Consider the following 13765-nt stretch of genomic DNA (forward strand, 5'->3'; position numbering starts at 1 on the left):
AAAAAGATGTTTCCATACCCATCATTCTGCAAACTGCCTTTTTTTTCCCACAAGTGTTTTTGAGATCCTGTTGTATAAATATATTACAATTTTATTTAGTCAGTCCCCTGCTGATGGACAGTTAAGTGGCTTCTCATCGTCCACTGTCACAAACATCACAAACAAGGCCGCAATGGCTATTCACGTATAGGTCTTCCCGGGCTTGTAGAAACCACCATGGTCCATCTCTGGGCCCTGAGCTGCTGGGTTGGAGGGTTTGGTGGATGGCTATCACTGTATGGCCGCCAAAAAGTTTCACCTCCATCTTTAAAAGCAAGTTGGGAGATGCACTGGGCTCCAGGGCTGCGGTGGAAGGTTCTCGGTTTCTGCAACGCAGGGGTGCGGGCAGTGTGTGCCCCGTCGCCTGGTGCCCAGCTGCAGCCCCAGCAGCTCCAGGCTCTCCGGCCTGCGCCCGGTTGCCCAGGCTGCCACACTCCTGGGCACACATGCCTCATACTTTCTCCTGCACAGAGATGCGGCTCTCTTTGCCGTCCTCCTGCGTGACTGGCTGGCACCCGTGCAAGGTCTCCTGCACCGGAGCAATGGAGGGGAGTGGGACAGGAAAGTCCTCCAGGTCCTCCACGGGGTCCTGACACATAACCTTAGGGGAGCCAAGGTGTGAGGTTACACCCCCCCGCCCCTGCAGCAACACCTGCAAGTAGCCCTTCCCTCAGAAGGACACCCCTCCCCCGAACACGAGCCCCTTCCCCTTTCCCAAAGGCAGAGTCGGTGCTGATTCCATGGGTGACTCCTGCCCCCTGCTGGCCACACAGAGAGTGTCAAGAAGCTTCCAGATCCAAGGAGCTGCCTTCCAGCCCCCACCCAGTGACCTGGCACCAAGGCCCCAGAGACATGGTTCCCCAGGTACTAAATGCCAGGAAACATCAGATCTTGCCAAGGATGCCAGGGCTGCTCTGCGGGGAGGGGATCCCTGAGAGGACAGAGGTGGGTGGTGCCAGGGAGTAAACGGGAAGAGCCCTTCCCGCAGCCCAACAAGGTGGGGGGGGGTGAGAGGAGCTGCTTCTGCTGCCTTCCCGCCCACCACAGGGGTAGACCCTGAATCGGTTTTCCTGCCAGACAGTCAACAGTGAGTCAGGCTTTCTCTCCAGTTTGCCAAAACCCTGAGCCGGTCCCTGGGGCTGACCTACCTTATTCTCTGGCTCCTTGGCCACCTTTCCTAGAGAGAGAGGGGGAAAAAAAGGGATTGGGAGTTGGTGAAGCCAGATCAGGGAACAGGTGGTCACTTCTATACCTTCTCCTCCCTCCCTCCTTCCCCCGTCGCCTCCCCACCTGGGCACTCACTGATACAGGCGGACACCAACAGGACAGCAAGCAGGATCCCCATCGTGATGGGGATCACTACCAAGGCTCTTATCCGAGGTGGGGAACCTGGAGAAATCAAGACTTCAATGACGGCTCCCCACAGCGGCACCCCCCTACCCCCATGCCTAAGGCTGCTGCACCTCGCTGGACTCTAAAATCCTTCAATGGCTGAGCTCATCTAAAATCCAAGGATTCTGGGGCGCCTGGGTGGCTCAGTCATTAAGCATCTGCCTTCGGCCCAGGGCGTGATCCCAGCGTTCTGGGATCCAGCCCCACATCGGGCTCCATGCTCCATTGGAGCCTGCTTCTTCGTCTCCCACTCCCCCTGCTGTGTTCCCTCTCTTGCTGGCTGTCTCTCTCTGTCAAATAAGTAAATAAAATCTTTTAAAAAAAATAAAAATAAAAAAATAAAATCCAAGGATTCAAACAAGTGGCCCTAGGAGAATGTGGCCGGATGTGCTTAGTGTGACCAGCACATTAAAAAAGAATTCTTGAGGGGCGCCTGGGTGGCTCAGTCACCCCTCACTAGAACTGAGGACCAGCTACCCACATGCCCCATCCCTCCCCGCTCTCTGCCCAATGCTGAGGTCCATCAGCATTCATGTCTGCACTGTTGCCTTAGTTATAGAAGCATGGAGGGAAAAGTAAAGTATTTTTGGACCTAAGTCTCTATCCTAAATAGGAAAATGAAAGATGCATGGCAGGGACCAGGGGAAGGCAAGTGAAGCAATCACCTTAGGCCAAAAATTTAAGGGGACACCAAAAAACTCAGTAATCAAGAAAAATAAATATTTAAATGTCACGTTTTTAAAAATCATGTCAACAAACTATAGCCTACAGGCTGGCTGCCTTTTTTTTAAGATTTATTTATTTATTTGAGAAAGAGAGGGAGAGCATGAGTGGGGGGAGGAGCAGAGGGAAATGGAGACAATCTCAAGCAGACTTTCCACTGCGTGGGGAGCCTAACGTGGGACTCGATTTCGCAACCCTGAGATCATGACCTGAGCTGAAATTGAGATCATGACTTGAGCCAAAATCAGGAGTCGGACGCTTAATTGACTGAGCCACCCAGGCACCCCTGGCTGCCTGTTTTTTAAATAAAGTTTTATTGGAACCAGGGCTGGGATTAGGCTGAGGCAAGTGAGGCAGGGCTGGATCACGTTTTTATGTCAATTTTGATATTTTGTTCATTATGGACTTTTTTTACATTAGTTTTTTTTTTAACGTATCAAATGTTATTTATCTTGATGACTGCATTTTTCTGGCACCCCCTTTAGTACTGTGTCCAAGGCAGGTGTCTCGCTCACCTCACTCCAGTCCCAGCCCTGCCAAGAGGAAAGTGGGTCTTAAGAAAAACAAGAGAGAGTGTCTTTGTCTTAGCCGTGACTTTTCAATTCCTCAACTTGACTTGCCTGGTACCTGCAGTTATGTGAGTCTGTGATCTGTGCTGTAGGTCAACCCCTTCGTTCCAAAATTAAAACCGAGGCCCTGAGATGAACAGGTGAGTGACCCACCATGCTGGTGCTTGAAATGCAGGGTGGCAGAAGAGCATTGCTGGAGCACCTCGAAAGTGCGAGAACCCATGCCAGGCACTTCCCCTGAGCTGCTAAGGGAGCTGCTGTTATTATCCCATTTCACAGATGAAGACACTGAGGCTCAGAGTGGGGCAGTGACTTGCCCAGGCTCCACAGGTAAGTGCCAAAGCTGGGATGCCTCAACCCCAAAAAACTGCCTCCTCCTCTCACTTCACCTGCTCTCTCTCTCCCCACCCCCACCCCGGGTTGTCTCTGTGTGCCGCTGAGTTAACTTTGAGCTCCCCGCTCCCCAAGCCTGCTGCCAGGGCCCATTCTCCAAGACTCACCACAGACGGCATCCGTCTTGTTAGTCCCCGCCTCAATCTCCATCAGGCCTTTGGTCTCGCAGCTGTGCAGACAGAAGTACACACGTGCACACACGCACACACACAGACACACAGCACAGACACACAGACACGCACATACACACACACACACACACACAGCACAGACACAGAGAGAGAGAGAGAGAGAGAAAAAGAGACATGAAATTTCCCCAACCATAAGATTTCCAACCCCAGAGGGAGACCGTCAAAACCAACAAGTTCAGGTTCACCGAGCACGTATGGTGGGGAGCCTTCTATACTGGTTATTACGGGAAAGACACAGACTCTGTTCTTATGGAACTCCTGAGTGCACAGAAAAAATTGTTGCACATCTCGAAGGAGGAATAACCGGAGAGTCTCTACAGAGTGCCACACTTTGTCACATAGGCTGAAGTGAACCGGGAATCATTCAGAGAAGGGGAGACCAAGCCCACCATGGTTGGAAGAGAGGGACGATGGGTTCAGTCTAAGGCAGGGCTCGTCAGCCTCAGCACTGCTGCCATTTGGGGCCCCCTAAGTCTGTTGCAGGGCTGTCGTGTGCACCGTGGGGTGCTGAGCCACACCCCTGGCCTCCACCCGCTAGATCCCGTAGCAGCCCTCTCCAGTTGTGACAACCAAAATCTCTCCAGACATTGCCAGATGTCCCCTGGGGAGAAAAACTGCTCAGTTGAGAACCTCTGGTGAGGGGTCATCCAGAAAGACCAGGGAAGGGAGAGCTGAGTGGCCTTGAAGGGTGGAAATTTAGAGCAGCAGTACATTCTAGCTGAAGCAGGACAATGTGATTTGAGGGATTCGGTGGGGGGCATGCCAGATGGTGTGAGGGAACTATGGAAAATTGGGCTTTAGAACCAGATCGCTGGTAATCAGCCATGAAGGTTCCAACCGGATTCAGCTGGTATGTGGATCAGCATCCAACCAGATGACCACACAATGACAGCACGCGGGGCCACAGAGCTCCCAGGAGGAGAAATGACAGACAAGTGGAGGCCCGTGCAGGCATCTCAGTAGGGGATGATGAAGACGTGGTTCCAGGAGGAGCGGGGAGGAGTGGACAGAAGAGAACATGGCCAAGAAAAATACATATAAAGTGGGGGGGAAATGTGAGACACTACAGAGAAAGCACATACGTAAGAATGCTTAGGTGTCTACACAACACCCCTACGTGTCTTTTCCTCATGCCTTGTGAGGTGAAGGTCATCCCCATTTTCCACATGAGGGCACGCACGGGGGCTCAGAGGAGGGTCACACACTTATGTGGGGTCACATCCTTTCTAAGCTACAGAGGCTGGAACCCAGTGCTCTGATTCTAGTAGTCCAGCTGCCCCTGGTTATCTTTCAACATTTATTATAAAGATTTATTGAGCACCTACTGTGCACTGGGCATTGCTCTAGGTATAAGGAATGCATCGTTGGAAGGGGGGGAAAAAAAAGGCCAAGTCTCCACACGGAAGGAATTTGCAGTCTACTGGAGCAAGGCAGACAGGAAACAAGTAACAAAGTATTGTGTGGAATGCTAGTATTTGGAAAATATGTGTTTGCATGTGCGTGCGTGGATTTGTTTGTCCATAGAATCTCTGGAAGGACACACAAGGAACAGTAGCTGCCTCCAGGGAGGACTGAGTGGCTGAGGAACAGGGTGAAAGAAGACTTACCACCACAGGCCTCTTGTGCCTTGTGTCCCACGAGCTTGTCTCGCCCATTTTTAAAAATTAAATGTAAAAGGTTCATCAAGCAGGTGTTGAAGGGTATTCCCGGCAGGAGAGTTGGATGCAAGAGAATGAAGCGTGCAGAGGGGACTGCAAGTAGCATAGGGGAAGAAGTTGGGAAATGGAGCTGGAAGGTTGGGGGCCCATGCGAAGCAGTCTGGGTCTCATCCTAAAGGCACAGAGAGCCATGAAGCATTTTACATAAGGAATGCCATGATCCGAAATACACTGTAGAAAGCTCACTGTGGGAAGAGGGTGGGGGGAGTGGGCAGAGGCAGGGAGGCCAGCGAGGAGGTAAAGGCACCATCCAGACCACAGTGATGACCGTGAAGATAATGAGAAGGAATCCCAAAACATCTGGAAAGCCAGATGGACAGGACGTGGTGACTGATTTGGGAGGGACTGTGGGACAAGTGCCCAGATCCATGGAGGTGTCTTCCCAGAGGGTGAGGGGCGGGCAAGTGAGCCCATTTGGTGCCCTTGGGTCACCTGCATGGAGATGGACCCTCAGTGGTGGCATATGACTGTCTGGGACCCAGGAGACAGACCTAGACAGGAAATGTTGTCTGGGAACCAGGGGTACAGATGAGATGCCCAGGGGAGGTGGGCAAAGCGATTGGGGAGTATAGCTTAGAACTAAGGCCAAGGAAACCAGGTAGGAGGAGCAGAGGAGGGGTAGAAGGAAAGCAAGAGAGGTGTCACGGTGCCCCCAAGAAGGGAATCTGATGAAGATTGAGAGATCAGCAACATCTGTTACCACTGAGACAGAGCAGGCAAAAAAAAAAAAAATGCTAAAAAGTGGCCTTTTGGTCAGCCATGAGGACACTCTAAAAGTTCTCTAAGTGCACAAGTGTGTGGACACGGGGAGCAGGGGCTGAAGGACAGGTGGCCAGGTAGAATGGAAGTGGTCCCACGCCCCTCCTAGGGCTGGAAACACAAGGGATGGATCCTTGTACCTTGTCCAAGGGTGACACTTTTCCAAAGCAGATGACACATTGGAGAAGAAGCCGACAGGGCAGGGATCACAGACCGTATCAGAGACCCCTGTAGCTGGAAGGAAGGAGGCAGCATTCATCATCACAGTGGACCGACCACCTGGTCAGCTCTCAAGGGAACTGGCGGAGAAGCAGGGCAGGGAGAACTGTCCCCTAGCACAGAGCTTCCCCGACTGCCACAGCCTGGAGGAACCCTCCTCCCACCGCCCTCCCAATGCAGATACCCAGGGCTGGAGGCAGGTTGAGAAAGGTTCCATTTCCTGCTCACCAAGCAGAGATCCCAATGCAGGTTGGTCGAGGCTGAGTGCCCACTGCCCACCCCCTCACCTGGAGCCTCAGCTCCTCTCTCCTGCCTGCAGAGCTGAGTCCCAGACAAGCCACGTACCGATCTGCCTGACTCCCAGGCCAGGGAGGCACAGGCTGTGCAGGGTGCAGCTTTCACAGGCATAGTTGGTACAGTGGAGACCTTCATCGCATGTGCAAATGGTATCTGTTTCTGAGGTGCCTTCCCTCTGGACCCGGAGCCCTAGGTCTGAACAGAGACGGCAGGAAGGAGAGGGACCCCTTACCAGCCATTTTCAGGGGATCTGTTCCTCACACGTCCTGCTTTTATTTTCTTAGATCCTCTTCCAAGTAGGGATAAGGATCAAATTATTTAACAACCAGTACAACCCAGATTGCAACCAATCAGAACAGACCCTGGCTATTAAAAAAAAAAAAAAAGCAATGGCTGCATTGTCAGGAATGAGCTAGACTATCAGCCTAGCTCCCGAGCACCCCTTCCCCAGCAGCCCACGCACTGGGGTCGCAGTATTTGTGCTGGTGACAGTGTCTCTCTGTGTTCCAAGTGCCTAGGAATTCGCCTTCTTTGCAACGAGTGCATTCTGTCTCGGTGATCTTTGTGCAGTCATTCACCAGTTTCTCTCCTGGAAAACATCGGGAAATGAGACAGCTCCAGCCAGCTCAATGAGTCAGACAGTTATCAAAAACTGAGCAGGCTGGGGTTTAGGGCGGTGGGGGGGTGTTCGAAGACGACTGTCTCGGACCCTTCTAGACTTCATAGTCTGGTGGGGGCCATGGGAGAGATAGGAACCCTAGTGCTGTGTAGGCAGAGAGGGAACCCAGAACATTTCTGACAGCAGGGCAGGGATGGGAAGAATCCCAAGGGTCATTTAAGACTCGAGCTGACACATGGGGTCTGCGTCTGCCAGCAAACCAAGAAGGGTCCCACTATGGGGCCAGGGGGTCGGCGGCTCACCTGGAGGACATAAATTACAGCACTGACTGTTTATTAGGTATTGCTTTTCTCTGCATGCAGTGCGTTCTGGGTGGACCTAAAAACAGAATGGGGTGATTTGAGGGGATCTTGGAATCTCTGCTACAGCCTCTACGGCAGGGAGGTGGAAATCAGCCAGGACAGAGGTTAGAACTGGAGTGAAGTCCAGAGCAGAAAAATAGAGCCTGCATATTACTTGGTGTGTTTGTTTTGAACTAAACTGCCAACTGATGTGATTATAAAAGGACCCAGAGGATCGGTCTGGCATTTTACAAAGTGATGGTGCTGGAACATCGCAATAGTCTCTGAACTAAACAGATCTGCCTTTTGGCTTGGCAGTCGTTCCTCCTCCCAAAGATCCAGAAGCACAGGAGGGCTCCAGCACCTCCCCTGGAGTCCTGAGGCTGGCTGGCTTCAGCTGGTCCTCATTCTGGCTGGGGCTATATTTAGCACTTGGCCGCTTCCTTCTATTCTTCTGCTCTCCACCCCTTTCCCCTCTCCAAACCCTCATCCTCTGATCATCCAACCCCTCCCTCACGAAATGCCAAGACTGCGAAGCTGGAAGGATTAAAATCCAATGCTTTTGCTTGACAAATGGTTAGCCAAAGGACCAGGAAGCTGGGGCACTTGCCCAGGGTCACACAGCGCCAGCATCCGATGAGAACTCGGGTCTCAGTGCTGCCCCCTCTCCATCAACTTAGGTCCTGCCCGTGCTATTTTTACTCCATCCAGGTACCACCCGCGCTATTCATTACTTTTCATTAATTTAAAATACATTGATTTTAAATGTAAACCTTATATCATTGCCATGAGAGGAGAGCCAGTATCACTTCTCATAAATAAAAGGTAACCCTAAAAATAAATTCAACAGAAGTGCAGCGATGTTATTAAAAACCCAGCTGGTTGATCTGCTTGCTGACAGCCCTCCTCTCCAGGCCTGTTCTTGGTTTTTGTTTAAAAAGGAGGATTAGCAAGTGCTGGAGAGGTCTTAACTCTATTCTAGCTCCAGAGACTTCCTCCTTGAAAAAAAAATGAGAAGGATTTTAATAGAAGTGTAAAGTGAATTTTTGTTGTTTAGTTCTATATTCGAGTGTTGCCTAAAATCATGCCACACTTCGGGTACAGCCAGTGAAAAGAGCACAGGCTTGAGAGTCAAACGCTTAAGGCTCCAATCTTGCCTCTGTAATGCATACTAGTAATTTTTGTTTCTCTTACCCTCAGTTTCCTCATCTCTAAAACGGGAGGAGTGCCCACTCCACAGACAAGGTTGTGAAAATCAGAATGAATAGAGGTGTACAGCCCAGCACAGAAGCTAGCACATAGTAGGGGCTCATTAAATGTCAGCTTTAATTATCATACATATGTGAATATCCGTTGGGATGACTAACACCCTGGATTCTGCCCTAATTGGTGGCTCTCGTACAGTTTGGGTGAGAAAATTACTTACAGAGAAGCATCTTATTCCAAATGGGGACGGAAATAAAAAGGTCTGTTCCTTCCACTACCACGTCCTGTGAATGTTCTTCCTGCAACCCTGTGGACCTTTCCCACCAGAGGCCCAGAGAAATGAACGTCCTTTGTGCCATTTTCAAACCCAAGAGAAATACAGCTCCTTCTCTGAAAGTTTGTCAATCCCCAGTTCGCACTCCATAGCTCCAGTCCTTCTGACACAAAGAAGCTCAGGACCGAGGCTCAGAGAAGCAGGCTTTGGAATCAGGCAGATGTAGATTTATATCCAGGTTCCACCTAGCTGTGAGAACTTTGGCAGGTTATTGCCTCTCTCTGAGCCTCAGTTTGTTTATCTGTATAATGGGGGAGTTGAAAAAAATCAGACCAAGAATGCCTGTAAAGCATTTTGCTCAGAGGCTGACACATGGGAAGCTCTGACAAATAGCCCCTGCTATTTTTGTCACCATCCAGTCTCTACCTGGAGCCAGAACTGGCAGTATGCTCTTGAGAAGCCCAGATCACCCTTCACGGTACCTCCCCTGGCTCTTCCTCCAATCCCTCCTACAGGAGTCCTCCTCCTCCCTCTAGCTCCACCTTCTTCCTGGCTCCTTTCTCCCTAAGAACCATTGCTTAGAATGAAAATGAAAGTTCTGGGTCCAAAGCAGCTTCCCCACTGACTCTTCTCCCCTGCTGCTGACTCCCCTCCCCAAACCCTCCGTGGGTCTTTCCTACTCAGACTTTATGCCAGAAACTACAGCCCTTGAACGTAGGGGGAGGCCAAAGGGGTTGGGATGAGAGGGTCAGGTACTTGGGGGATTCCCAGCCTCCAGAATGAGGAACTACAAAAATACATTTAAACAAAAAGTGAGTCAAGTGTGGGCTTCTGAAAATCCCGGAGACATGCTTGGTTGGGCATAACTGAGACTTTCTGGTGCCTGGAGAAACCCCTGCTGGTCTCCTAGCCCTTTCTTGAGTCCCATGAACTATTCATCTCCCCCCAGAGGTCCCCTATATCATCTTAAATTCAGAAGACAGAGACACAGCCTTGGGTATTCCTCCTAAGTTGGATCACCCAGGGTTTGGGGGAGGGGGTGGGAGAGTTAAAAGCTCCTTGCCTTCTCGAAGAAGTACCTGGGCCTCTGCACCCACCCTTGTTCCCACAAGATGCCCTGGAAGAAGGCAGCCCCAGGTGGCCAGGATATGATAACCACTCAGAGAGGCTGGCATCTGTCCACAATTGCGAAGGGACAGGAAACCGACCAGACCCGCCTCTTCCCTTGCCCAGCCTCTCTTCTCGCCTCTGAAACCCCTCACCAGTCCCCGTGCGGCCAGCCTCTGAAGCAAACCCAGACTGCAGCCTTTTGACCAAATAAAGGCTTGAGGCTCCCTAAATCCCAACCCCATCCACGCCATAGGTGCACGATTTTTTGCAGTGCCCCCACTACGCGCCCTCTGTGGGCTACATGGGACCCCAACCTGGAAGAAGACAGAGGCAGCCTACCTCGTTCAGCCAGGACCCGGGGTACCTTACCTAGCTTTTCTACCCACCTCTCTGTCCTCCCAAAATCAGCTAGGAAGGTCCCTTCCCCCGAAATATTGCTTCTCTTCCCACTCCTCACTCTCAAATCCCCAAATCCCTTGTCGGGTCAGAGCAGAAACTCAACTCACGGCGGTCAACAAGGAGCCCCAGAAGACACAGCGCAGAGGCAGAAGAACCATGGCGAGCTGAATACCAGGTGGCGGAGGAGCGGCGCTGGGACTGGGCCTCTAGTAACTCCCCCAGCCCGTGCCCCCTGCCCCGCCCAGGAAGTGGGCGGGGTCTTCTGGGACCAATCGCGGTCAGCTTCGTGAGGGGGGGGCGGAGCTCCTGAAGACTCTCAGCGCCGGGATTTCCCCCCCCCCCCCCCCCCCGGGCATTCCTAGGAGTCTAATTCTCCCGGAGTTTAGGGACGCGCTTCTGGCACTGGGGACGGCGTGTGGTCCCAGGAAGAGCGCTTCCTCCTCGCCCCTGGGGCTCAGAGGCCAAGCTGAAGAGGGCAGGGAGCTAGCAGTCTTCCCGGAGAGCTAAAGGAGAGAAGAGAGATACCCACGTTCTGGGAAGACGCCCCAGAGACCCCCCACGGTTCTCCCCCGCAGCCTCCGGGAATTCCGGCAGAACCGAAAGTGTCCCCACTGCGGATGGAGAGGCCTGAGGAAGTTCCCCCATCCCTGAAAACGGGAAGGCCACAGCTGGGGTGTGGGGAAGAGGAGGACGTTTCAAGGAAAAGAGTTTTCCACCTTAAAGTTTCGCACTCTTTCAAAGGAAATTCCCTCGAGTGGGCGCAGCGTCCCAGCCTCCCCATCCATCCATCCATGCAGCCATGGGTCCCCACCAGAGTCTATTCCATCCCCGTTCCCGTCCGGAGGCTGGAGATGGGCGATTAGAGTAGGATAGCAGCCTTTTGTGCGATCGTGGGACCCCACGAGTATCTCAGGGCACTCGGGACCCTCTCGTTCTGCAGAAACCCCCACACCCTTGTGCCTACATTTCCCTGTGTCGCCCTCCCAGCCATTCTTCAACTAATGTTAACACTCTCTACTCCGCAGCATGGAACACCTGAATTCTGTTCTAAGCTCTTTCTCTGATGGGTTGCTCTTCCTTGAACCTCAGTTGTCCCCAGTGGACCTGAGGAGCTTGAACTAGATAGTCGTTGGGGTGATGACCCTCCAAGTTCTGCATTCCTGGGCCAGGCTGCGTAAATAGGGGATGATGGGAGAGGAAGGCTCTGCTAACCCCACCCTCCTGGCTTCTGCTGCAAAGGGCACCCTCTTTTCCAACACATGCCACTAATTCAGAAGCTCATCATCTCTCACCAGGGTTGTCCCAATGGCCTCACTTACTCACTAGGTACCTGTTGAGCCCCTACTATGGGCCATACAACTCCCAACGAACTCCCCTGCCCCTGTTTTTCATCCTGTTGCAGTTTTCTTTGCAAACCCCGGATCTGATCTGATTAGGACATTTCCCTGGCGAAAAACCTCTTTGGGCTCCCCATCCTCAGGATGGTCCAAACTCCCTCTCATGACACAGAAAGCCCTTCTGCACTCTACCCCCACCTGTCTGCCCACGTTCACTCCCTGCCATGACCTCCCATGCACACTGGCTTCCACCATACTCTCCTTCTCCCCATTTTCAAACAGTCTTTTCTTCTTACAGTGTCTTGCTGTTTCCTACTTTCCCCTCCTTCCTGGAACCAGCTTAAATTTCGCTTCCTTTTCAGTTAAGCCTCTGCTTAACTCCCTGAGACAGAGAGAGTTGCTCCACCTGACCTTATCCCTCCCCCTGGGTCTCTGCAGCATTAGCATGCTGGACTCGAACCCCATCTGTCTGGCCCCACTGGACTGGGTGCATATTGAGGGCAGGACGGAATTCATCCCAGTCCTGGGCCTGTAATAGGACACAAATACATATTCACAGAACGAATAAATGAGTAAGTGGGTTCAGCAGCTTCTCATTCCCAGCACACCCTCCATCAAGAAGGATGTGGGGACAGAAGATGCAAAGCTGGTTGGTAGTCACAACACACCTCAAGCTGGTGGTCAGGCACCAATAAGCCAGGAACACTTGAAATCAGAGTCCAGAGGACTTCTCACGAGCCACCCAAACATGCCTGGGATAAAGAGAACATTAAACTGTCTTTTCCCTTTTTAATCCACTTCGAAAAGCAAGTACAGTTTTAATTCCTTTGGGAGGGGGGAGGGCGTTACTATAATAACTTCAGCCATTACTTACTCTTTATTTGCTTGATTCCAAAATTGGGCCCTTCACAAAACTGCCTTGGGAAGCCAGTACACAGAATTAAAACATTAATTATATTATATAAAACGTATCACAGCTGCAATTAAAGCAGCTTAAATTAATGTGTGAAAGAATAAATAGTAGCCTTCGGGTTGCCCCATGGGGTGAAGACCAGATAAGATAAAGGGAAGATATTTTAGTATATGCATATCCAAAGGAGACACGCTGGCGGGGACAGGCCAAGAGAAGGCATAGAATCTTCCTGGGCTGAGCAGAGTACGCTGGAAGAGGACAGAGAAAAGATGATTTATGGGGAGGGGGGCTCAGTGATAGGAATAGGGCAAAGGACATTTCAAAGAGTGGGAACCCAGGATTTTGGAATAACAGGAAATGGCCTTTGCAGGGGAATGGGGGTCCCAGGGCCACGCGGATGGGTAAGAAGCAGGCCTGGAGGTCAAGTCCACAGCCCAGCCAGAATCTGGTGAGCAGATGATTCTAATACGCAAATCCCATGGTGTTGCTCTTAGGTTTGAAGCAACTCCCCAGAGCCCTCGCTCCTTAAGCTCATGGGGCCTCTAGGCTATAGGCTCCCTGAGCTGCGTCTCTAACTCTCCTCCTGCCTTCAGCATTCTGCTCCAGGCTGTGCTGCGACCTCTGCCAGAAAGCTCTTCTCCGCTCTCCTTTCTTCAGATCAACCCCTTTTCATCTTTCAACTCAGGTGGCCCTTCTCTGGATACCCCTCTGGAACAGCCACCTGGAATGTGCACACCTACCTCCCTGTGCCCTCTCAGAATCCTGTGGCTGCTTACCTAAGCAAGACTCCAGCCTACCACACTGTATTTCAATTATTCTGTTTACTCATGGAACCAGTGTACTGAGGCGACTCAACTTGATGGGGCATAATAATGAAGCTTTCCCCCCTAATCTCTACCTTCAGCCATGCTGTGTTGAATTTCCCTTTTCCATCCCTTAATGACATCTTGGGCAGATTGTATTACTTTTGGATCACTTTCTGTTGTTAAACCTCCATCCTTGAAAGCTTTATTCTCAAATTCAATTTAAATCTCATTTTGTCTTCTCCGTTATTCATCCAAGGGTTGACTTGAGCCAGGATCCTCCTTGCTTGAATAAAAGGTGGGAGAGGGGGGACATTGCCTGGTTGGGAAACATGCCTTGAACCCTCCCCCTTATTGAAATTGGGAGGAGGGAATGCAAATAGCTCTGCGATAGCCCCCTTCCTGTTGGTTGACCCTGCTTCCCTAGCCTGGAGTGGCAAGTGTTCATAAATGGTTTCTCAGG

At 51.5% G+C, this 13765-nt stretch overlaps 1 protein-coding gene across 2 annotated transcripts; it reads right to left on the minus strand.

The window, feature by feature from the left end:
- Window positions 1–70: 70 nt before the first annotated feature.
- On the minus strand, window positions 71–10489 carry CD40 (CD40 molecule). Of its 2 annotated transcripts, none has more exons than XM_002928061.4 (9): window positions 10357–10489; window positions 7222–7297; window positions 6764–6889; window positions 6349–6495; window positions 5925–6018; window positions 3224–3285; window positions 1342–1428; window positions 1188–1216; window positions 71–640 (listed from the first exon to the last, which is right to left on the minus strand). In XM_002928061.4, the coding sequence occupies exons 1-9, from the start codon at window positions 10405–10407 to the stop codon at window positions 491–493; spliced, it is 822 nt and encodes a 273-aa protein (XP_002928107.1). In that variant the 5' UTR covers window positions 10408–10489; the 3' UTR covers window positions 71–490. The 2 variants fall into 2 exon arrangements, with proteins under 2 accessions (XP_002928107.1, XP_011234168.1); XM_011235866.3 differs by having other exon boundaries at window positions 1330–1428.
- Window positions 10490–13765: the final 3276 nt, after the last annotated feature.

Source organism: Ailuropoda melanoleuca, chromosome 13 (genome assembly GCF_002007445.2).
Source record: "Ailuropoda melanoleuca isolate Jingjing chromosome 13, ASM200744v2, whole genome shotgun sequence".
In the NCBI taxonomy this organism is placed as follows: Eukaryota; Metazoa; Chordata; class Mammalia; order Carnivora; family Ursidae; genus Ailuropoda; species Ailuropoda melanoleuca.

Excerpts from the sequence above, each read along its gene's own strand:
- CD40 (XM_011235866.3), bottom strand. The coding sequence starts at position 10,407 with ATGGTTCTTCTGCCTCTGCGCTGTGTCTTCTGGGGCTCCTTGTTGACC. Across the intron at positions 6,496-6,763 it reads GCACAAATACTGCGACCCCA|ACCTAGGGCTCCGGGTCCAG; the intron begins GTGCGTGGGCTG and ends GTCTCTGTTCAG. Across the intron at positions 3,286-5,924 it reads AAGTGTCACCCTTGGACAAG|CTGCGAGACCAAAGGCCTGA; the intron begins GTACAAGGATCC and ends CTGTCTGCACAG.